The sequence below is a fragment of the Salmo trutta genome, chromosome 7 (genome assembly GCF_901001165.1).
Source record: "Salmo trutta chromosome 7, fSalTru1.1, whole genome shotgun sequence".
NCBI classification, from domain to species: Eukaryota; Metazoa; Chordata; class Actinopteri; order Salmoniformes; family Salmonidae; genus Salmo; species Salmo trutta.
This window is the reverse complement of record NC_042963.1, coordinates 22668631-22694593: the sequence shown is the minus strand read 5'-3', so window position 1 is coordinate 22694593 and position 25963 is coordinate 22668631. Positions and strand designations below refer to the sequence as shown.

Below are 25963 nucleotides of genomic sequence, written 5' to 3'. Positions count from 1 at the left end.
ACAACTCTGCTCAGGGGATTCAGAGATGTCTGTTGATTTCACCCCCAGGAGGTAAAATTAATCATGCTTACAGGTTGAAACATGTATTCTCTTTTCTGATGTACTGAAATTGGATACCATACTCTAGTGTTGTCTTGTGTATTTCCCTCCCTATAATTTAAGCAGGTCTCTTCCAGTGGACCTGCTGGGCCAACACCTACCGTACAACTTCGCCAGCGCCTGCGTCTGGTGTTCAGACTCCTCCATTGAGGACTGCATTGAAATAGTTGTCAATAAAGATATTGACATTTTTCCTCAACTACTATGGCTCTGCTACCATGATATAACACTGATTCAGATTATCCTTTTGACAGGTGGTTTGGTTTCCTCTTCTGTTCATTGTGACCACTACTAGGTTGATTTGCTCTTTTGCAGTTCAATAAGCAAAGGTTTGGGGGCTTTCATGTGTCATCAGCAAGACCAATAATCACAAGATGTCTGTAGCCCGGCTACGCTTGCCCCCACCCTTGCACCGGCCTCTGTGAAGGCCTCAACTCTTCCTCTTCCTGAGTACCCCCACATGGCGCCTGTGAGTGCCCCAACCCCTGTACCACCATCTGTGAGTGGCATTTTACCTACTACATCATGCACTGTTGTCCTAGAAATTACATCAAAACATGGAGAAAAACTGTAAATTGTGTCATGTTTTAAATATCACATGACCGTATTATCAGTATTCATATGTTTTTAATTTCCTTTTTAATTTCAGCCTGATGTGCCTAGGAAGCCTGTTTGGGTAATTATGATATAGCTTAGCCTATGGACAAAAATCCATATCGAGATACATTTTGTCACGGTGAGCGCTACTGGTGGTGAAGTCAGGTGCAGGAGAGCAGAGAGTTGTGAACAGGCGCACACTTTTTTTGGGCAGAGGCAACAAAACAGACACCACTGCATCAAAACCTCCAGCCAAAGGATAAAGTGCAAGGCACGAAACAGTCCCAACAAATGAGCAAATGTTACAATAAACAACCTTCGTGAAATACCATGGAAAATACGGGAAAAAACCCAGCCTAGCGCATACACACGAAACACGTAACAATTACAATTTCACCCAAAGACATGGAGGGGAACAGAGGAATAAATACATGCAGTGTGATTAGGGAATGAAAACCAGGTGTGGAGGGAACATGTCACGTCCTGGCCAGTATATAAGGTTAATTGTTTGTAGTTTGGTCAGGGCGTGACAGAGGGTATTTGTTTTATGTGGTTCAGGGTGGTGTGTTTGGTTTAAGGGTGTTTGTTTTAGTAATTCCGGGTGTTGGTTTATGTTTAGGTATTTCTATGTGGAGTCTAGTATGTCTGTTTCTATGTCTGGTGAATTGGTGTTGGGACTCTCAGTTGAAGGCAGGTGTTGTCTATCTGCCTTTGATTGAGAGTCTCATAAATGAGGGTGTGTTTGTGTTTCTGTTTTGTGGGTGATTGTTCTGTGTTCAGCCCTAGGCTTTGCCAGACTGTTAGTTGTTCGTCTTCGTATTTTGTATGTTCATTCTTATAGTTAATAAATCTCAAAATGAGCATACACGTACCTGCTGCATTTTGGTCTACATTTTCTGATGACGATTTCGCACTATCGTCGGAAGATGAAGACAAGCGTGACAGAACAAGACAAAACAAATGGAACAATGGAAAAATGGAGAGGCGATGGCTAGAAAGCCGGTGACGTCGACCGCCGAACGTCCCCCGAACAAGGAGAGGAGCCGACTTCGGTGGAAGTCGTGACACATTTCCTGAATTGATGTGATAACGATAAATAGTATGATATGTTTATAACATTAACCTGCACCAGTTTTTTATTATCCTTTAAACTACTAATATGAATTTAATGGTTGTAGTCAATTGTCCCATTAACAATCACCCATATTAGCACATTATTATTAGCAATCTTCAACAGCTGTTCTTTAGTACAGATTTCTAACAGTTCCTCTGATGGAACTAGTCTACATTAGACGACATAGTCACAAGTAACTACTAAAAAGAATCTTGCTCTTCCCCTCTGCTGAGCACACCAGACCACAATAAGAGAAGCGCCAATCACACTGGGCACCACAGTAAAGAGATGAGATATAAGGAGCTTCTCCAAATCCTACAATAACTCAACCCTAGTCTTTGTGCGGATTCACGGTGGGTAATTATACATTGTAACCCACTGGCATGGGAAAACCCCCCCAGCAAGCTGGCGGATTCCCCCCAAGCCACAGATGTGCCCGAGACAACTGCTCAGTCCACGGACACCACACAATAAAAAATAACCATGCCCAACGTATTCCAAAGTGAAAACCATCGCTAAGCCTAACAGGGGAAAAGAAAGGCTATAACTCCAGGTAGCAAATCACACTACCCTACCCAAATCTCCCACTGAGATACACAGCAGATTGTACTCACTTCCTCAGACCGATGTCCCAACAGCAAGTAGAGCAAGAGTTTTCAGCCTAGGCAGGGGCCTGGAAACTAACCAATGTTACTCTCTCCAACGCAGCACAAACACCAACTATCCACCAAAGTGGCAAGTCTGCCAGAAAAACAAACAAAAGGCAACCAACACTGGGCCTACCAAACAGCGCAACTCAAAAAAAATGCAAACAAAGCACCTACAGAGTTCTCAAACACTAACTCCACATTTTCTCCCAAACAAATGACTCATACCAGTTAGCTCAACAACACTAGTATTGGGCCTACTGGCATACTTATCCATGCAACACACTGTTTTGATGACATCACCGGACAACCAAAAACATTGATCCACCTCTAAGGCACTATACAGAACATTTTTAAGAGTATGCAGTGAATACCAACCAAAGTGCATCCCAAATAACATTACCACATAATAGTGTACGCCAAAATGTCTAGGAACCAACCTTATAATCCTGGATGAGCGCCTCACTTGTCAAACCGGCTCGTAGCCCATAACAAAAGGGAGACAACATGGAGATCAAGGAATAACAAAAATATATTTATTAACCAAAGTAAACTATAAACAAGTAACAATGGTGTGTGTGTGTGTCAGTAGTGTAAGTGAGTGGTTGCGTGCATAGATGTGATAATGAGCGGTGTTGAAAGGTGCCAAAGCAACCAAGCAAGCCAAAACAAAACAGCCACAAACATGCTACAACCAAAATCCAACAGCATGGAGAGAGTCTCCTCAACAAACGGGGGAAAAGTGTATTTATCCCCAGGACACACCCGAGCCCAGGTGTCCCATTTCGCTGACGACCCTCCCGACTCTGCCCACCGACATCCTGATAAGGAAAACAAGAGCAAAGAGAAAGAATACGGTAGACAGAGTGGGAGGGTCGTCACACCACAAATAATTTTCATATTAGGTCATATAATAGTCTACCATTTCCCATTTCTCCCGGCTCCTCTCCAGCCTGCAACGGGCCTCTGTTGAAACCACCTCACCTTTCTCCAGGACCCCCTCTGCTACAACCTCTATGAAGACCACCACTGCCCCTGTTGTCTCTCAGGACACCGCAAGCTCTGCTACAGCCTCTAAGTGCTCTCCTCTACTATAGCCTCTAAGAGAAACCTCAATGCATAATACACAGTATCATAACTCAAGGCGAGACCCAGATGCAGACACAGGAGGCAGATGGTTGAAGTCTTAAACGTTTAATAATCCAAAAAGGAGTAGGCAAGAGAATGGTCGTGGACAGGCAAAAGGTCAAAACCAGATCAGAGTCCAGGAGGTACAGAGTGGCAGGCATGCTCGAGGTCAAGGCAGGCAGAATGGTCAGGCAGGCGGGTACAGAGTCCAGAAACAGGCAAGGGTCAAAACCAGGAGGACTAGAAAAAGGAGAAATAGCAAAAGCAGGCGAACGGGAAAAACCGCTGGTTGACTTGGAACATACAAGGCAAACTGGCACAGAGAGACAGGAAACACAGGGATAAATACACTGGGGAAAACAAGTGACACCTGGAGGGGGTGGAGACAATAACAAGGACAGGTGAAACAGATCAGGGTGTGACACACAGTAATTTCTTAATTAATATCATTACATCCATTAAAACATAGCAGAAACAAAACTATGTGTCAGTGTTTTGGTATGATGAAGATATTGTGAGAAATCATTCATAGATTTTTTGTCTTGCTTTGCATTCTGTTGTCTTTTTTTTCATTTCCAGGAGAGCTGATTGGTGTGGACTGGCTGCTCAGGTAGACTGGGAAAGCCATAAAGGACAATGACTCTGACGAGACTGATTTTGAGGACAATGCATTGGAACCCACAGTTGGTAGTCCTCTGGATGACTTCATCATCACCACCACAGCTGACTTCTCTGCTGCCAGCCCCACCCAGACTGCTCCCAAAGCCACCAGTACCGGGCCTGCTTCACCCACAGCCAAGTCTGCTGCCAGCCAACTTGATTGGTTTGATACAGTTGAAGTTGGAAATTTATATACACTTAGGTTGGAGCATTAGAACTTGTTTTTCAACAACTCCACACATTTCTTGTTAATAAACTATAGATTTGGCAAGTCGGTGAGGACATCCACTTTGTGCATGACACAAGTAATTTTTACAACAATTGTTTACAGACAGATTATTTCACTTACAGTATAATTCACTGTATCACAATTCCAGTGGGTCAGAAGTTTACATACTCTAAGTTGACTGTGCCTTTAAACAGCTTGAAAAATTCCAGAAAATGTCATGGCTTTAGAAGCTTCCGATAGGCTAATTGACATAATTTGAGTCAATTGGAGGTGTACTTGTGGATGTATTTCAAGACATACCTTCAAACTCAGTGCCTCTGCTTGACATCATGGGAAAATCAAAAGAAATCAGCCAAGACCTCAGAAAAAAATTGTAGACCTCCACAAGTCTGGTACATCCTTGGGAGCAATTTCCAAATGCCTGAAGGTACCAAGTTCATCTGTACAAACAATAGTACGCAAGTATAAACACCATGGGAGCACGCAGCCGTCATACCGCTCAGGAAGGAGACGCGTTGAGGGTCAGTGTGGCACGTGTTGTTACCTACCCTTACCACCTGGGGGCGGGCCGTCAAGAAGTCCAGGATCCAGTTGCAGAGGGAGGTGTTTAATCCCAGGGTCCTTAGCTTAGTGATGATCTTGGAGGGCACTATGGTGTTGAACGCTGAGATGTAGTCAATGAACAGCATTCTCACATAGGTGTTCCTTTTGTCCAGTTGGGAAAGGACAGTTGGGAGTGCAATAGAGACATCTGTGGAACTGTTGAAGCGGTATGCAAATTGGACTGGGTCCACGGTGACTGGGATGATGGTGTTTATGTGAGCCATGATTAGGGCTGTGGCGGTCACGAAATGTTGTCAAGCAAATAACTGCTGGTCTCACGGTAATAGAACGTCAAATTACATAAATACATTTAGCATCTTCTGGCTTCCACACATAGCCTACAAGACACTGATGCAGACCTTTGGAACATCTACATTTTAAAAGGTCCATGTAAAAATCCATGTAATATAGCCTACACCTTCACAATAAATCCATTATTTATTTTAGACAGGTTTAAAGAAACATGTAGTCTATTTCAGAAGTATAGAACAGCAAGTTGTCCTTATGTTAGGTACTGATCTGGCTATGCCATATGGCTGTGGGCTACACTAGTTAATTTAGCAGACAAGATTTGCTTAGAATTCCGTGACATTATTTTATAGAATGAAGAATACAATTGAATAAAATAGAAAGGATATTTTCTCGAAACGATTTGATCGAGTGTGCACGTGGCTATTCTGTGTTGAGCTGCTAACAAAGAAACAGGTACTCCCATATGCTTAATTTAGAGTTATTTATGTAACTTTAGTTGTGATACAAACGTTGGGCTTTATGTTTGGATTTTAATACATTCTAGGCTGTATGATGCGACTCTAACGATGATTTGAAAAAAGTTGCATAAAAGGCATGAGTTCTGCTTTGTTATTTGTGCAGGCTGTACACACTTAATCAGTCTCTCATTCACAATTTGACAAGCACTTGATAATGCCTTGATTTTCCCGGCGGCATCCCCTTTGTGTGGCTGTAATACCCCCTAAAAAAGCCATGCCTTTTGCCGCCAGTGGCCATTGTGCCCTTGGGATAAATATAATAATTATAATTCCCTTCTCCCTGTGTGCTGCTTGCTCCGAAGCACCTCTCACTCACATGGCTCTCTGTCACGTGTTCGGGTCTTTCTCACAGGTTGCAAGTTAAGACAGACACATCCGGGACGCAACTGCGCACGTCCTTATCCAGTTCTGAGGTGCATATTGAAGATATTGGAAGAACTGTCCACATTTACTTTTCGTCAGCCAACAAGATGAGTAGGCCTAATGAACCGCAAAAGCACTAGCCTATGTCAATCTACTATCCCCCATAGTACAAAAGTTAACCTATTCTATTCTGTGCGAGAAATAAATATTCCAAACATAGTCTGGGAAAATTGTGGGATGCGATAGATCCCAAATTAATACAACCACTAGCATCCCCCCAAACAAATTACGCAATTGGGCCGACGCAACAGATCAGAATGTTTAACTTAAAATGTTGATAAACTATTAGGCTATTTCTTCACATTATAAGCGCAGTAATGCACACACGGCTATAAACGCGAATGTTCCATTAACGGGAAAACACCATATCAAAAGTGACTACAAATGCGATTATGCATGTAATACTTTTATTATAATGAAAGCTATCTTCCCCAAACTACAAACTCACGCACTGCATATGTATGTCAGTTAAGCTCTACACCTGTTGTAAAGCGGATAAAGGTGCTTAAGTTATTTGGCCACTTTTTAGTTGTGATGAGAGGACCATAGGCCTATATGTTTTGATAAGGTTTGCATCACAACACATGAGGCGTGCAACTTTGATTTGAAAAAGTAAAAAAAAATATGTATGCATTGTTTCTTGCCTTACTCTGGTCATCATCCACAAGTGATATATAATTCACAAGTGATATGCTAATATATTCACACATCAGAATTGACCATTATCATGCACCTATCTCAAATGTTATTTTTTTAAATTTAACCTTTATTTAACTAGGCAGGTCAGTTAAGAACAAATTCTTATTTACAATGATGGCCTACCCTGGATGACGCTGGGCCAATTACGCACTGCCATATGAGACTCCCAATCACAGCCAGAATTAATGCAGTCTGGATTTGAACCAGGGATTGTAGTGATACCTCTTACACTGAGATGCACCACTTTGGAGCCCTCGAAGACAGGGGCAGGGGGAAAAATACATCAAATCAAATTTCAAATCAAATTTATTTATATAGCCCTTCTTACATCAGCTGATATATCAAAGTGCTGTACAGAAACCCAACCTAAAACCCCAAACAGCAAGCAATGCAGGTGTAGAAGCACGGTGGCTAGGAAAAACTCCCTAGAAAGGACAAAACCTAGTAAGAAGCCTAGAGAGGAATCAGGCTATGACGGGTGGCCAGTCCTCTTCTGGCTGTGCTGGGTGGTGATTATAACAGAACATGGCCAAGATGTTCCAATGTTCATAAATGACCAGCATGGTCAAATAATAATAATCACAGTCAACAGGTCAGGGTTCCATAGCCGCAGGCAGAACAGTTGAAACTGGAGCAGCAGCATGGCCAGGTGGACTGGGGACAACAAGGAGTCATCATGCCAGGTAGTCCTGAGGCATGGTCCTAGGGCTCAGGTCCTCCGAGAGAGAGAAAGAAAGAATTAGAGAGAGCATACTTAAATTCACACAGGACACCGGATAAGACAGAAGAAATACTCCAGATATAACAGACTGACCCTAGCCCCCCGACACATAAACTACTGCAGCATAAATACTGGAGGCTATGCACTTAAATAGTGAATGGAGGATGCTTTCCCCATGGTTTATTTTCATGCCAGCCAGGTAGGCTATACTCCAGTTGTAAAGAGAAGAAATGTGCTTAATATTAGGAAAGTTGAGAAATAAATAGTCGGCCTAGAAAACTGATGGGATCCTCCTCTTTTTAATGGAAGCCATCACTCTGTTTTCTCACGCATAGCCTATAGAAATGTTGCGCAACCTGAGCTCATGGGCTCTCATTAAGTGTTTGATTAGATTTTTTATCACATTTGCCTTGATATCTGAGTGACTTGAGAGACAATAGAGTGCTGAGTACCAGGCAGTTAGCAAGTCTGGTGAGCTACTAATGACCATAAGCAGCATCAGAGCTATGAGAAGCCTAATTACCATGACTAAACGGTCACGTGGAATTTGACTGCCTTCATGACTTGTGACTGCCTGTGTGGCGGTAATATGGTCACCATAACAGCCCTAGCCATGATTAGCCTTTCAAAGTATTTCATGGCTACAGGTGCTACAGTGCTATGAGGCGATAATCATTTAGACAGGCTACCTTGGCATTCTTGGGCACAGGGACTATGGTGGTCTGCTTGAAACATGTAGATATTACAGACTGGATCAGGGAGAGGTTCAAAATAGTACAGTAAAAATGCTTATACCACATCACATAGATAGATGAGTAATTCATCTCTATTAATCCATTGAGTTTGCGGAGTAAATATTTAAAGTGAAGTTTCACCCTGGGGGATTTCTAGGTCAGTGAGATGTGTTTCACAGATAAGAGGGCGGGACTGGGCTTTGCGCACCAAACTATACACCCAATGATGACTTCCGTTATATTGAGGACATCTGAAAATAAATGTGGTCCTGCTTTGTGACATATTGTGAAGGCTCCACGTTATACCGATCGCACTACATGTTTTTTGTGTGTAGATATGGTTATCCTTGTTTGATAGAGCCATTGGAGGTCTTTCAGCGATTTTCATTAATTGCTAAAAGTCTCTGAAACACTATAACTCGAGTGGGGTGGTGCTTCTTGCTCTGGGAAAATTGAATAATTTCTCTGTTTGCTAAATTAGGTAGCTAGCTAGCTAGCTAGCTATGTTAGCTAAACAGCTACCGGTAGCCATATCTATGACTAAAAAGAGAAGAGGTTTAACAATAGGACATCTATTTTATCTCGATTGTAAAACCTCTTCTACCTAGCTATGTAACATAATTTACAAGGGTTGACATTGGTTATGATTATGACAGTGGGTGCGTTTCAATCTCACAAAATTATAGGCATGACGCAAGATAGGATTCCAAACAGATGTAAATAATAATTATTTGCTATCCAGCAAGCTAGCTAGCTAGGTTTACTAACAGTAAGGAGAAACAATAATAAAACAATTTACTGTTGTAAATCTGTAAAACTGCTAAACTGGTTTAACTAGAAAAATGATTTGCCTAATCTTGCCTGATAGACATGGCAGATAGACATTGCATACGTATTGCAATCCCATAGGCAGCGCAGTTTATAATATATTTTCACGTATACTCCCTCTCCGGCCTCTAGGTCATCAGGCTGCTGATTATCCCGCACACCTGTCATCATCGTCAAGCGCACCAGCGCCTCATGACACTCACCTGGACTCCATCACCTCCTTGATTATCTTCCCTATATCTGTCACTCCCCTTGGTTCTTTCCTCAGGTGTTATTGAATTTGTTTCATGTTGGTGCGTTGTTTGTGTTTCGCGTTTATTGTTTTGTTTACTTATTAAAACACTCACTCCATGTAACTGCTTCGCGACTCTCAGCGCACTCGTTACATATATAGTCGAATTTAACAGTTGATCTTTTACATTGAAGTAGACCTACCTTGCCGTTGGAAAGTATTCAGACCCCTTGACTTTTTCCACATTTTGTTACGTTACAACCTTATTGTAAAATGTATTAAATTGTTTTTTTCCCTCATCAATCTACACACAATACCCCATAATGACAAAGCAAAAACAGGTTTTTAGAATCTTTTTCAAATGTATTAAATATAAAAAACAGAACTATCACATAAGTATTCAGAACCTTTACAAAGTACTTTGTTGAAGCACCTTTGGCAGTGATTACAGCTTTGAGTCTTCTTAGGTATGACGCTACAAGCTTGGCACATCTATATTTGGGGAATTTCTCCCACTCTTTTCTGCAAATCCTCTCAAGCTCTGTCAGGCTGGATGGGGAGCGTTGCTGCACAGAAATTTACAGGTCTCTTCAGAGATGTTCGATCGGGTTCAAGTACGGACTCTGGCTAGGCCACTCAAGGACAATCAGAGACTTGTCCCGAAGCCACTCCTGCGTTGTCTTGGCTGTGTGCTTAGGGTTATTTTCCTGTTGGAAGGTGAACCTTCACCCCAGTCTAAGGTCCTGAGTGCTCTGGGGCAGGTTTTCATCAAGGATCTCTCTGTATTTTGCTCCGTTCATCTTTGCCTTGATCCTGACTAGTCTTCCAGTCTCTGCCACTGAAAAACATCCCCACAGCATGATTCTGCCACCACCATGCTTCACCGTAGCGATGGTGCAAGGATTCCTCCAGATGTGACGCTTAGCATTCAGGGCAAATAGTTCAATCTTGTTTTCATCAGACCAGAGAATCTTGTTTCTCATGGTCTGAGAGTCTTTAGGTGCCTTTTGCCAAACTCCAAGCGCGCTGTCATGTGCCTTTTACTGAGGAGTGGCTTCCATCTGGCCACTTTACCATAAAGACCTGATTGGGTGACTGCTCCAGATATAGTTGTCCATCTGGAAGGTTCTCCCATCTCCACAGAGGAACTCTAGAGCTCTGTCAGAGTGACCATCGGGTTCTTGGTCACCTCCCTGACCAAGGAAGGCCCTTCTTTCCCGATTGCTCAGTTTGGCCGGGCGGTCAGCTCTAGGAAGAGTCTCAGTGGTTCCAAACTTCTTCCATTTAAGAATGATGGAGGCCACTGTGTTCTTGGGGACCTTCAATGCTCCAGAAAGGTTTTTGTACCCTTCCCCAGATCTGTGCCTCGACACAATCCTGTCTCAGAGCTGTACGGACAATTCCTTCAAACTCATGGCTTGCTTTTTGCTCTGACATGCACTGCCAACTGTGGGACCTTATATAGACAGGTGTATGCCTTTCCAAATTTACATTTACATTCACATTTAAGTCATTTAGCAGACGCTCTTATCCAGAGCGACTTACAAATTGGTGCATTCACCTTATGATATCCAGTGGAACAACCACTTTACAATAGTGCATCTAAATCTTTTAAGGGGGGGGGGGGGTTAGAAGGATTACTTTATCCTATCCTAGGTATTCCTTAAAGAGGTGGGGTTTCAGGTGTCTCCGGAAGGTGGTGATTGACTCCGCTGTCCTGGCGTCGTGAGGGAGTCTGTTCCACCATTGGGGTGCCTGATCAGAGCCTGAAGGTACGGAGGTGCCGTTCCCCTCACAGCTCCGTAGGCAAGCACCATGGTCTTGTAGCGGATGCGAGCTTCAAATGGAAGCCAGTGGAGAGAGCGGAGGAGCGGGGTGACGTGAGAGAACTTGGGAAGGTTGAACACCAGACGGGCTGCGGCGTTCTGGATGAGTTGTAGGGGTTTAATGGCACAGGCAGGGAGCCCAGCCAACAGCGAGTTGCAGTAATCCTGACGGGAGATGACAAGTGCCTGGATTAGGACCTGCGCCGCTTCCTGTGTGAGGCAGGGTTGTACTCTGCGAATGTTGTAGAGCATGAACCTACAGGAACGGGTCACCGCCTTGATGTTAGTTGAGAACGACAGGGTGTTGTCCAGGATCACGCCAAGGTTCTTAGCACTCTGGGAGGAGGACACAATGGAGTTGTCAACCGTGATGGCGAGATCATGGAACGAGCAGTTCTTCCCCGGGAGGAAGAGCAGCTCCGTCTTGCCGAGGTTCAGCTTGAGGTGGTGATCCGTCATCCACACTGATATGTCTGCCAGACATGCAGAGATGCGATTCGCCACCTGGTTATCAGAAGGGGGAAAGGAGAAGATTAATTGTGTGTCGTCTGCATAGCAATGATAGGAGAGACCATGTGAGGATATGACAGAGCTAAGTGACATGGTGTATATCGAGAATAGGAGAGGGCCTAGAACAGAGCCCTGGGGGACACCAGTGGTGAGAGCACGTGGTGCGGAGACAGATTCTCGCCACGCCACCTGGTAGGAGCGACCTGTCAGGTAGGACGCAATCCAAGTGTGGGCCGCGCCGGAGATGCCCAACTCGGAGAGGGTGGAGAGGAGGATCTGATGGTTCACAGTATCAAAGGCAGCCGATAGGTCTAGAAGGATGAGAGCAGAGGAGAGAGAGTTAGCTTTAGCAGTGCGGAGCGCCTCCGTGACACAGAGAAGAGCAGTCTCAGTTGAATGACTAGTCTTGAAACCTGACTGATTTGGATCAAGAAGGTCATTCTGAGAGAGATAGCAGGAGAGCTGGCCAAGGACGGCACGTTCAAGAGTTTTGGAGAGAAAAGAAAGAAGGGATACTGGTCTGTAGTTGTTGACATCGGAGGGATCGAGTGTAGGTTTTTTGAGAAGGGGTGCAACTCTCGCTCTCTTGAAGATGGAAGGGACGTAGCCAGCGGTCAAGGATGAGTTGATGAGTGAGGTGAGGTAAGGGAGAAGGTCTCCGGAAATGGTCTGGAGAAGAGAGGAGGGGATAGGGTCAAGCGGGCAGGTTGTTGGGCGGCCGGCCGTCACAAGACGCGAGATTTCATCTGGAGAGAGAGGGGAGAAAGAGGTCAAAGCACAGAGTGTGAGCAGAACCAGCGGTGTCGTTTGACTTAGCAAACGAGGATCGGATGTCGTCGACCTTCTTTTCAAAATGGTTGACGAAGTCATCCGCAGAGAGGGAGGAGGGGGGGGGGGGGGGGAGGGGGAGGAGGATTCAGGAGGGAGGAGAAGGTGGCAAAGAGCTTCCTAGGGTTAGAGGCAGATGCTTGGAATTTAGAGTGGTAGAAAGTGGCTTTAGCAGCAGAGACAGAAGAGGAAAATGTAGAGAGGAGGGAGTGAAAGGATGCCAGGTCCGCAGGGAGGCGAGTTTTCCTCCATTTCCGCTCGGCTGCCCGGAGCCCTGTTCTGTGAGCTCGCAATGAGTCGTCGAGCCACGGAGCAGGAGGGGAGGACCAAGCCGGCCGGGAGGATAGGGGACATAGAGAGTCAAAGGATGCAGAAAGGGAGGAGAGGAGGGTTGAGGAGGCAGAATCAGGAGATAGGTTGGAGAAGGTTTGAGCAGAGGGAAGAGTTGATAGGATGGAAGAGGAGAGAGTAGCGGGGGAGAGAGAGCGAAGGTTGGGATGGCGCGATACCATCCGAGTAGGGGCAGAGTGGGAAGTGTTGGATGAGAGCGAGAGGGAAAAGGATACAAGGTAGTGGTCGGAGACTTGGAGGGGAGTTGCAAATGAGATTAGTGGAAGAACAGCATCTAGTAAAGATGAGGTCAAGCGTATTGCCTGCCTTGTGAGTAGGGGGGAAGGTGAGAGGGTGAGGTCAAAAGAGGAGAGGAGTGGAAAGAAGGAGGCAGAGAGGAATGAATCAAAGGTAGACGTGGGGAGGTTAAAGTCACCCAGAACTGTGAGAGGTGAGCCATCCTCAGGAAAGGAACTTATCAAGGCGTCAAGCTCATTGATGAACTCTCCAAGGGAACCTGGAGGGCGATAAATGATAAGGATGTTAAGCCCGAAAGGGCTGGTAACTGTGACAGCATGGAATTCAAAGGAGGCGATAGACAGATGGGTCAGGGGAGAAAGAGAGAATGTCCACTTGGGAGAGATGAGGATCCCAGTGCCACCACCCCGCTGACCAGAAGCTCTCGGGGTGTGCGAGAACACGTGGGCAGACGAGGAGAGAGCAGTAGGAGTAGCAGTGTTATCTGTGGTAATCCATGTTTCCGTCAGTGCCAAGAAGTCGAGGGACTGGAGGGAAGCATAGGCTGAGATGAACTCTGCCTTGTTGGCCGCAGATCGGCAGTTCCAGAGGCTGCCGGAGACCTGGAAATTCACGTGGGTCGTGCGCACTGGGACCACCAGGTTAGAGTGGCAGCGGCCACGCGGTGTGAAGCGTTTGTATGGCCTGTGCAGAGAGGAGAGAACAGGGATAGACAGACACATAGTTGACAGGCTACAGAAGAGGCTACGCTAATGCAAAGGAGATTGGAATGACAAGTGGACTACACGTCTCGAATGTTAAGAAAGTTAAGCTTACGTTGCAAAAATCTTATTGACTAAAATAATTAAAATGATACAGTACTGCTGGCTGGTGAAGTAGGCTAGCTAGCAGTGGCTGCGTTGTTGACTTTGTTTGAAAGTGTAGCTGGCTAGATAACCTCGATAATTACTCTAAACTACACAATTATCTTAGATACAAAGACAGCAAAGACAACTATGTAGCTAGCTAACTCTACACTAATCAAATCGTTCCGTTGTAATGTATTATTCGTTTCTACAGTGCTGCTAGTCGGTAGAAGTTGACTAGCTAGCTAGCAGTTGTTGACTAGGTAGGAGAACGGTGGCGCGGCGCGGCGACGAAAATAGCTGGCTAGCTAACCTCGATAATTACACTAAACTACACAATTATCTTAGATACAAAGACAGCAAAGACAACTATGTAGCTAGCTAACACTACACTAATCAAATCGTTCCGTTGTAATGTATTAGTTTCTACAGTGCTGCTAGTCGGTAGAAGTTGACTAGCTAGCTAGCAGTTGTTGACTAGGTAGGAGAACGGTGGTGCGGCGCGGCGACGAAAATAGCTGGCTAGCAACCTCGATAATTACTCTAAACTACACAATTATCTTCGATACAAAGACAGCAAAGACAACTATGTAGCTAGCTAACACTACACTAATCAAATCGTACCGTTGTAATGTATTATTAGTTTCTACAGTGCTGCTAGTCGGTAGAAGTTGACTAGCTAGCTAGCAGTTGTTGACTAAGTAGGAGAACGGTGGCGCGGCGAGGCGGACGAAAAATAGCTGGCTAGCTAACCTCGATAATTACTCTAAACTACACAATTATCTTAGATACAAAGACAGCAAAGACAACTATGTAGCTAGCTAACACTACACTAATCAAATCGTTCCATTGTAATGTATTAGTTTCTACAGTGCTGCTAGTTGGTAGAAGTTGGCTAGTTGGCTAGCTAGCAGTGTTGACTACGTTAGAAGGACGAAAATAGCTGGCTAGCTAACCTCGATAATTACTCTAATTACTCTAAACTACACAATTATCTTTGATACAAAGACGGCTATGTAGCTAGCTAAGAAAAATTGCTCAGATCAAACAAATCAAACCGTTGTAATGTAATGAAATGTAATATTACCTGTGGAGCGAAGCGAAGTGCAATCAATTGAATTTACCACAGGTGGACTCCAATCAAGTTGTAGAAACATCTCAAGGATGATCAATGGAAACAGAATGCACCTGAGCTCAATTTCGAGTTTCATAGCAAAGGGTCTGAATATTTAAGTAAATAAGGTATTTCTATTTTTAATACATTTGCAAACATTTAGTTTTCATTCTATCATTATGGGGTATTGTGTGTAGGTTGCTAGGAATAAAAATATTTAATACATTTTAGAATAAGGCTGTAACTTACCAAAATACAAAAATCTATGTACAGTGTGTGCAAATGTAGAAGAGTAGGGAGGTAAGGCAATAAATAGGCCATAGAGGCGAAAATAATTACAATTTAGCATTAACACTGGAGTGATAGATGTGCAGATGATGATGTGCAAGTAGAGATACTGGGGTGCAAATGACCAAGCGGGTAAGTAATAATATGGGGATGGGGTAGTCGGGTGTGCAATTTAGAGATTGGCTGTGTACAGGTGCCGTGATCGGTAAGCTGCTCCAACAGCTGATGCTTAAAGTTAGAGGGGGAGATATAAGACTCCAGATTCAGAGATTTTTGCAATTCGTTCCAGTCATTGGCAGTAGAGAACTGGAAGGAAAGGCGGCCAAAGGAAGTGTTGGCTTTGGGGATGACCAGTGCAATATACCTGCTGGAGCGTGTGCTACGGGTGGGTGTTGCTATGGTGACCAGTGAGCTGAGATAAGGCGGGGCTTTACCTAGCAAAGACTTATAGATGACCTGGAGCCAGTGGGTTTGATGACGGATATGTAGTGAGGGCCAGCCAACGAGAGCATACAGGTCGCAGTGGTGGGTAGTATATGGGGCTTTAGTGATAAAACGGATGGCACTGTGATAGACTACATCCAGTTTGCTGAGTAGAGTGTTGGGGGATATTTTGTAAATGACAACACCAAAGTCAAGGATCGGTGGGATAGTCAGAGGGTATGTTTGGCGGCATGAGTGAAGGAGGCTTTGTTGCGAAATAGGAAGCCGATTCTAGATTTAATTTTGGATTGGAGATGCTTAATGTGAGTCTAGAAGGAGAGTTTCAGTCTAACCAGACACCGAGGTATTGTAGTTCTCCACATATTCTAGGTCAGAACCGTCCAGAGTAGTGATGCTAGTCGGGCGGGAGGGTGCGGGCAGCAATCGGTTGAAGAGCATGCACTTAGTTTTACAAGCATTTAAAAGCAGTTGGAGGCCACAGAAGGAGTGTTGTATGGTGTTAAAGCTCGTTTGGAGGTTTATTAGCACAGTGTCGAAAGAAGGGCAAGATGTATACAGAATGGTGTAGTCTGCGTAAATGTGGATCAGAGAATCACCAGTAGCAAGAGCGACATCATTGATATATACAGAGAAAATAGTTGGCCCGAGAATTGAACCCTGTGGCACCTCCATAGAGACTGCCAGAGATCCGGACAACAGGCCCTCTGATATGACACACTGAACTCTATCTGAGAAGTAGTTGGTAAACCAGGCGAGGCAGTCATTAGAGAAGCCAAGGCTATTGAGTCTGCCGATAAGAATGCGGTGATTGAGAGAGTCGAAAGCCTTGGCCAGGTCGATGAAGACGGCTGCACAGTACTGTCTTTTATCGATGGGAGTTATGATATCGTTTAGGACCTTGAGCGTGGCTGAGGTGCACCCATGACCAGCTCGGAAACCAGATTGCATAGTGGAGAAAGTACGGTGGGATTCGAAATGGTCGGTGATCTGTTTATTAACTTGGCTTTTGAAGATTTTAGAAAAGAGGGCAGGATGGATATAGGTCTATAACAGTTTGGGTCTAGAGTGTCTTCCCCTTTGAAGAGGGGGATGACTGCGGCAGCTTTCCAATCTTTGGGGATCTCAGACGATACGAAAGAGAGGTTGAATTGGCTAATAATTGGGTTTGCAACAATTTCGGTGGTCATTTTAGAAAGAGAGGGTCCAGATTGTCTAGCCCAGCTGATTTGTAGGGATGCACATTTTGCAGTTATTTCAGAACATCAGCTGGCTGGATTTGGGTGAAGGAGAAGCGGGGGGGGGGGGGGGGGGTTGGCAAGTTGCTCCAGGGGGTGCTGAGGTGTTGGCTGGGGTAGCCAGGTGGAAAGCATGTCCTGCTTATTGAAATGATCGGTTATCGATTTAGCGGTGGTGACAGTGTTTGCTGAAGTGTTTTAGAGAGCGTTTGACAGTGATGAGGGGTGGTCGTTTGACCACGGACCCATTACGCATGCAGGCAATGAGGCAGTGATCGCTGAGGTCTAGATGATATCTAAGAGGGAGCCCATGGTTACGGATTTAGGGTTTTTCCCTTCGTAGACTCCTTGATTATTTGTGTGAGATTGTTGGCATCTAGCTTAGATTGTAGCACAGCCGGGGTGTTAACTTAAGCATGTCCCAGTTTAGGTCACCTAACATTACGAACTCTGAAGATAGATGGAGGGCGATCAATTCACATATGGTGTCCAGGGCACATCTGGGGGCTGAGGGGGGTCTATAACAAGCGGCAACGGTGAGAGACTTGTTTCTGGAAAGGTGGATTTTTAAAAGTAGAAGCTCGAATTGTTTGGGCACAGACCTGGATAGAATGACAGAACTCTGCAGGCTATCTCTGCAGTTGATTGCAACCCTGCCCCCTTTGGCAGTTCTATCTTGTCGGAAAATGTTATAGTTAGGGATGGAAATTTCAGGATTTTTGGTGGCCTTCCTAAGCCAGGATTCAGACATGGCTAGGACACCCGTGTTGGCAGAGTGTGCTAAAGCAATGAATAAAACAAACTTAGGGAGGAGGCTTCTAATGTTAACATGCATGAAACCAATGCTTTTACGGTTACAGAAGTCAACAAATGAGAGCGCCTGGGGAATGGGAGTGATGCTGGGGGCTGCAGGGCCTGGATTAACCTCTACATCACCAGAGGAACAGAGGAGTAGGATAAGAGTACGGCTAAAGGCTAAAAGAACTGGCCGTCTAGTGCATTCGGAACAGTGAGTAAAAGGTGCAGGTTTCTGGGTGTGGCAGAATAGATTCAAGGCATAATGTACAGACAAGGGTATGGTAGGATGTGAGTACAGTGGAGGTAAGCCTAGGCATTGAGTGACGATGAGAGAGGTTTTGTCTCTAGAGGCACCAATTTAGCCAGGTGCGGTCACGGCATATGTGGGGGTGGAACATAAGGGCTAGCTAAGGCTTATTGAGCAGGGCTGGAGGCTCTACAGTGAAATAAGACAAAAATGAATAACCAAAACAGCAATAGACAAGGCATATTGACATTAGGGAGAGGCATTTGTAGCCGAGTGATCATAGGGTCCAGTGAGTAGCTAGGCGAGCTGGAGGCATGACGATTCAGACAGGTAGCGGGCCGGGGCTAGCAGTAGGCTAGCAGATGGGCCTCAGGGGGACGTCGCAATGGGACAGCCTGTTGAAACCCCCTCGGACTAGCTGGGAGATGGGCCTAGCTCCAGGCTAACTCCAGGCTAACTGGTGTTTGCTTCGGGACAGAAACTCCCTCGGACGGTTACGTCGGTAGACCAGTCGTGATGGAACGGCGGGGCTCCGTGTCGGCAGCAAAGCCTCTTGGCAAATTGGCAAAAGAGGTAACTGAGGCCCAGGAATTGCTTGATGGATCTCTTCAGCTAGCCATGAGATGGGCTTAGTTCGAAGCTAGCTCCAGGCTAACTGGTGCTTGCTTCGGGACAGAGACGTTAGCCAGGAGTAGCCACTCGGATAGCAGCTTGTTAGCTGCGATGATCCAGAGTAAAGGTTCAGAGCTTGCGGTAGGAATCCGGAGATGTGTTAGAGAAAAGCAGTCCGATATGCTCTGGGTTGATATCGCGCTGTGCAGGCTGGCAGATGTCCGAGTTAACGGTGATGACCGCTAGCAGTGGCTAACTGACTACTAGCTAGTAACTAGTTAGCTGGCTAGCTCCTGAAGGGGGTTCCGGTTTTAAAGTATAAAAAATAGCAGATCCATACCACATTGGGTGAGGCGGGTTGCAGGAGAGTATGTTCAGTCCGTAGGTGGAAAACATTACAAATATATAGGAAATATATACGAAGAAAAACTCTATATATATATAAGGGACGGGACAAGACAATCAAAACAAACATCCCACTGCTACGCCATCTTGGAAAAGCTTGTTCAATGAACCATAAACAATTAATGAACATGCACCTGTGGAACAGTCGTTAAGACACACTAACAGCTTACAGACGGTAGGCAATTAAGGTCAGAATTATGAAAACATAAGACACTAAAGAGGCCTTTCTACTGACTCTGAAAAACACCAAAAGAAAGATGCCCAGGGTCCCTACTCATCTGCGTGAACGTGCCTTAGGCATGCTGCAAGGAGGCATGAGGACTGCAGATGTGACCAGGGCAATAAATTGCAATGTCCGTACTGTGAGACGCCTAAGACAGTGCTACAGGGAGACAGGACGGACAGCTGATTGTCCTCGCAGTGGCAGACCACGTGTAACAACACCTGCACAGGATCGGTACATCCGAACATCACACCTGCGGGACAGGTACAGGATGGCAACAACAACTACCCGAGTTACACCAGGAACGCACAATCCCTCCATCAGTGCTCAGACTGTCCGCAATAGGCTGAGAGAGGCTGGACTGAGGGCTTGTAGGCCTGTTGTAAGGCAGGTCCTCACCAAACATCACCGGCAACAACGTCACCTATGGGCACAAACCCACGAGGACTGGCAAAAAGTGCTCTTCACTGACGAGTCACGGTTTTGTCTCACCAGGGGTGATGATCGGATTTGCATTTATCGTCGAAGCATTACACCGAGGCCTGTACTCTGGAGCAGGATCGATTTGGAGGTGGAGGGTCCGTCATGGTCTGGGGCAGTGTGTCACAGCATCATCGGACTGAGCTTGTTGTCATTGCAGGCAATCTCAACGCTGTGCGTTACAGGGAAGACATCCTCCTCCCTCATGTGGTACCCTTCCTGCATGCTCATCCTGACATGACCCTCCAGCATGACAATGCCACCAGCAATACTGCTCGTTCTGTGCATGATTTCCTGCAAGACAGGAATGCCAGTGTTCTGCCATGGCCAGCGAAGAGCCTAGATCTCAATCCCATTGAGCATGTCTGGGACCTGTTGGATCGGAGGGTGAGGGCTTGGGCCATTCCACCCAGAAATGTCGCAGGAACTTGCAGGTGCCTTGGTGGAAGAGTGGGGTAACATCTCACCGCAAGAACTGGCAAATCTGATGCAGTCCATGAGGAGGAGATGCACTGCAGTACTTAATGCAGCTGGTGGCCACACCAGATACTGACTGTTACTTTTGATTTTGATCCCCCTTTGTTCAGGGACACATTATTCCATTTCTGTTAGTCACATGAGTCACGCTCTGACCTAAGAGAGCTGTGTTTTCTCTGTTTAGCTAGGCCAGGGTGTGATAGGTGGGTGGGCAAGTATGGTTTCCAATCAGAGGCAGGTGTCTATCGTTGTCTCTGATTGGAAGCCATACTTAGGCAGCCTGTTTTTCCTTTGTTTTTTGTGGGTAGTTATTTTCCGTTTAGTCGTAAGTACCTGACGGAACTGTCTCCTGTCATTTTTGTTTATTTGTAGTGTTCATTCTTTCTTCATTAAACTCAAGATGAACATATTCCACGCTGCACCTTGGTCTTCTCACTTTGACACCTGTGACAACATGTCTGTGGAACTTCTTCATTTTATGTCTCAGTTTTGGAATCTTGTTATGTTCATGCAAATATTTGCACATGTTAAGTTTCCTGAAAATAAACGCAGTTGACAGTGGGAGGATTTTTTTTTTGCTGAGTTTGTATATGTAGATACAATACCAGTCAAAAGTTTGGACACACCTCTCCTTGTTCGGGCGGCGCTCAAAAAATAGTTTATATTTGAGATTCTTCAAAGTAGCCACCCTTTGTCTTGATGACAACTTTGCACATTCTTGGCATTCTCTCAACCAGTTCCATGAGGTAGTCACCTGGAATGCATTTCAATTAACAGGTGTGCCTTACTAAAAGTTATTTTGTGGAATTTCTTTCCTTCTTAATACGTTTGAGCCAATCAGTTGAGTTGGAACAATGTAGGGGTACTATACAGTAGATAACCCTATTTGGTAAAATACCAAGTCCATATTATGGCAAGAAGAGCTCAAATAAGCAAATAGAAACGACAGTTCATCATTACTTTAAGACATGAAGGTCAGTCAATTCAGAAAATGTCAAGAACTTTTAAAGTTTCTTCAAGTGCATTCACAAAAACCATCAAGCTCTATGACGAAACTGGCTCTCATGAGGACCACTACAGGAAAGGAAGAGAGTTACCTCTGCTGCAGAGGATAAGTTCATTAGAGTTACCAGCCTCAGAAATTACAGACCAAATAAATGCTTCACAGAGTTCAAGCAACAGACACATCTCAACATCAACTGTTCAGAGGAGACTGCATGAATTAGGACTTCGTGGTCAAGTTGCTGCAAAGAAACCACTACTAAAGGACACAAATAAGAAGAAGAGAGTTGCTTGGGCCAAGAAACATGAGCAATGGACATTAGACTGGTGGAACTCTGTCCTTTGGTCTGATCAGTTCAAATGTGAGATTTTTGGTTCCAAAGTGAACTGATGATCTCTGCATGTGTGGTTCCCACCATGAAGCATGGAGGAGGATGTGTGATGGTGTGGGGAGTGCTTTCCCGGTGACACTATCGGTGATTTATTTAGAATTCAAGGCACACTTAACCATCATGGCTACCACAGCATTCTGCAGCGATACGCAATTCCATCTGGTTTGCATTTAGTGGGACTATCATTTGTTATTCAACAGGGCAATGACCCAACACACCTCCAGGCTGTGTAAGGGCTATTTGACCAAGCAGGAGAGTGATGGAGTGCTGCATCAAATGACCTGGCCTCCATAATCCCCCGACCTCAACCCAATTGAGATGGTTTGGGATGAGTTGGACCGCAAAGTGAAGGAAAAACAACCAACAAGTGCTCAGCATATGTGGGAACTCATTCCTCATGAAGTTGGTTGAGAGAATGCCAAGAGTGTGCAAGCTGTCATTTAGGCAAAGGGTGGCTACTTTGAAGAATCACAAATATTTTAACACTTTTTTGGTTACTACATGATTCCATATGTGTTATTTCATAGTTTTGATGTCTTCACTATTATTCTACAATGTAGAAAATAGTATAAATAAAGAAAAACCCTGGAATGAGTAGATGTGTCCGACCTTTGACTGGTACTATATTGTGGCGTACAGCAGGTCAGCCACCAGGGGGAGACTCGTCGAGGCCTGATGGCAGACGGAGTCTACATCACGAGGCGATGGCTCCCTCTGCTGGACGTGCCAGGTCTCGACGGGCTCTCCGGCCAGGACTAATTGGGGCTGATTGTGGTTGGTGCGTAATCAAGGGCTGATTGCTCACCAGCTGTACGAGTCCCATAAAGAGGAGGGACTGGGGGAAGAAAGGTGACTTCCGTATAGTTGGAGACGGTGCCCGAGCTAAAAGGAGGGAGTTCAGTTTTTGTGCCCGACAGTATACAGCAAGACCCGGAGCCCAGAAGACGGTATCCCGGAGAGGGTCTCATGGAGGAGACCTATCCTTTTATTTTGTTTTATTATTTAAATAAACACCCTTGAAACCGAACTAATCCTACTCTGTCCGTGTCTGATCTGTGTAAACGTCTTGACCAAACCCCCTGGTCTGCCACTATATATATATTATAGAAACTGCCATGGCCTAATTCAAATAGTTTCACATTTTACATCAAATAAATGGCGTTATTGTCACCATAAAAGGTGAATGTTGGGCGTTTTCCAAACGGAGTTTTAATGCTCGTTCATGTGCACAGTTTTACGACAGGTCTGATTTATAGCAGAAACATGTATATATGGCAAGTTTATAAATCTCAATATGTGTGTACAGACTTTTCAGAAATGGTGCACACAGAAATCTACGCAACTGTTATAAATGAGTCCCCAGACCTTATGTTGTCGACTGTAGGCTTACGTAGCTCCAATGTTGGGGACAGCCTAGTCTACTTGGTGACGGTGTGTCACAGAGAATAGAGGGGAGATAGCGGGTAGTGTGCCTTTAAGAGGTGCCCTGACCGCCGCACTAAATCTCCATCATTGTGTTCCAAAGAAGCTGCTGAAATGTCTGCTAGCTCCGCTTTCAATGATGAAAAAGGGGGCTCCTCGAATGTCGGGGAGCCCGAATATGGCCACGACCCGGCCAGCGGAGGGATTTTCTCCTCCGACTACAAAAGGTAGGTGCAAAAACCCGTCGCCGCTTGCGTTTGTCGCGGTTATGTTTAATGTTGTCATATTGAAATATCATGGGCAGTTTATGGGGGAGGTGCGAGGTGGATGCAATTTCCTGCCTGTCAAGATGGAGAGGAAGCGGCGCTTGAACGGGCTTTATAGGCTTGTGGACGTTAGAATAAAAATGTCGCCAACATAGCCTACTTCGATTGAAAAATATGTGTTTGAACAGTCATAGTTTTGTATTTTCTAGAGTCCTAGATTATTTGCTCGGGAAAACTGCCGTATGCTGCTACCACGACAAGGCCATCAGGGTTGAAGCGCTGAATCTTACAGTGATTTGGTGTTAGGCCAATTTAAATGGGACTAGGCCGCAGTAGCAATATGCATATTCTGTTAGAGTGGGTTTATTTATTGACAGATTGCTATCACATAGCGTAATTGTTCAGTATTCTATCTAGGCTATAGGCTACATTTTAAATTCTTAATCTGAGTTGAACGCGAATGGGGCTGAACACTCGTGTAGCATAGCCTATTCGTCCAAAACGCTGTCCCATTAGAAATCCGTTTACAGTGCCTAGTCAACCAAACACGATAGGAGGTTAAAATGTGCGAAAGATTGTTGCTGGAAATTGATACTACAGATGAAACTAGGCATAATAATCTTCATAATAGTCTACGTAAGGAGCGTTCGTTTTCTATATATTTGCAGAACGGCCGACCGGACAGCTCCGTGGTGCTGAAGAGGACGGTGTGCGTGTAGGGCGAAGTGGCTTGTGTTCACAGAATGCTCTCCAGAAAGGTCGTTTCAAGTGGCCTTGTCTGTATAGCCTACTCTTGAAGGGCAATTAGGGAACTGTGTTGAATATAATTTCCACTTTTGGCCACTTGGCAAAAGGTTAAGAAAGCGAAGGCAAACTAAGACAATTCATAGGCTGCTATCAACCGATAATCACTGCTATATTACACTAATAACATGTTATTTGATTAACAAAAAATTTATATCTGAGATATAAAGTTTGCCATTTAAATAATTCAGTTGATTTACTGTGCTATCTGAATCTAATGTTTGACCCTACACAATGCTATGTTGAGTCTAATCATTGCAGGTCTAGACAGTGCTATTAAATTGTACTGTATTATTTATCAGTATTGTTGTATTCATGTTATTTGAGATTGATGAAGGAGTAGGGGGAGATGCCGATGCTGCTATTGAACTTGCTATTGAAACCAGTTTGTAGCTTAGTGTGTGTGTCTAGTGTATTCTCTTGGATCCTGGATCTATGGTTGAAGATTGCAGGGCAGAGGAAAGGGCAGTCTGCCTACCTGTCACTTCTGCTCTTATCTGCAGTTCATTGATTGCTGCAGGCTTCAACCCCAACCTGCTCTAAGTGCAATGCAATAAAATGCATTGGAGAAAAGGAGCACTGGTAACACTATTGATATGCCCAAGTCAGGGTAGACACTTATACTGTATACTGAACCCTGAACCAAACACTTATACTCTTGTGTCACTGTTTGGTTCAGGGTGCCAAGATCACTGTATAAGTAATTAATACTTTATAGCCTAAATGTCCTTCCAAATACTGTATTTTTTTTATGACACGGCAAGTGGGCCGGTCTATGGCTCCAGTGAGAAAGCTAGTGTAAAATATGCAGGTTAGGACAGGTCATCCCAGCTGCCTTTGCTTCAGCTGTCACTTTCACATTGATGCTTTCTTCATAAAAGAGGAAACATTGATGTCACAACGGCTTGTGTTATTTGATATGTGCATGCATGGCTGCATTGGAAGGACCACAAACAATTTTTCATGTAAGATAAGATAACCTCACAAAGGTCTAACTTTTGCATCTGTGCTTTGCAGGTGTTTGTTTCATCGGTCACACCTTTAAAACAGGCATAACAACAAATTATAAAGGCTTCAAAGTCTCCACAATCACTACATAATGGTTAACTAATCATTCATAAGCAAAGTTATAATACTACATAGAGGGTGTTATAAAAGGTCATTAAGCCACATCTGGTCTTTTTGCCAAAATGCGGCATCTTTTATACATTTATCGGTTATCCCATTTTTATACTTAAAGGGATAGTTCACCCAAATTACAAAATTACACACTGGTTTCCTTACCCTTTAAGCAGTCTATGGACAAGATATGACAGCAATTCATTTTTTGGTTTAGTTTTCATGGCACCGTTTCCATATGCTAACGTTTTAGCATTTGTGACAAAAAAGTCCCATTCAAATTATAGGACCAATATTAGCATTTTTTGCGCATTATGTCCAAAAGTATTTAAAATTGATTGTGAAGCTCAACAAAGTCACATATAGATGATTTGAAAATGATGTGTGAAAATTGCTAATATCAGTCCCATGACTTGAATGGTATTTGTGCCACAAATGCTAAAACGTCAGTATGTGTAGGGCTGTTACGGTGACCGTATTACCGCCACACGGGCGGTCACGAGTTGTGACGGCAGTCAAATTCCACGTGATCATTTAGTCACGGTAATTAGGCT

The 25963-nt window shown here is 44.6% G+C and overlaps 1 protein-coding gene across 5 annotated transcripts in view; it reads left to right on the top strand.

The window, feature by feature from the left end:
* Nucleotides 1–23310: 23310 nt before the first annotated feature.
* The window catches only part of ap3b2 (adaptor related protein complex 3 subunit beta 2), a 105105-nt gene continuing 102452 nt past the window's right edge, over nt 23311–25963 (top strand). For all 5 annotated transcript variants that reach the window (XM_029758429.1, XM_029758427.1, XM_029758428.1 and 2 more), the window contains exon 1: nt 23311–23447. In XM_029758429.1, the coding sequence (XP_029614289.1) occupies nt 23335–23447 (113 nt within the window). In that variant the 5' untranslated portion in view covers nt 23311–23334. The remainder of the gene's footprint in view (nt 23448–25963) is intronic.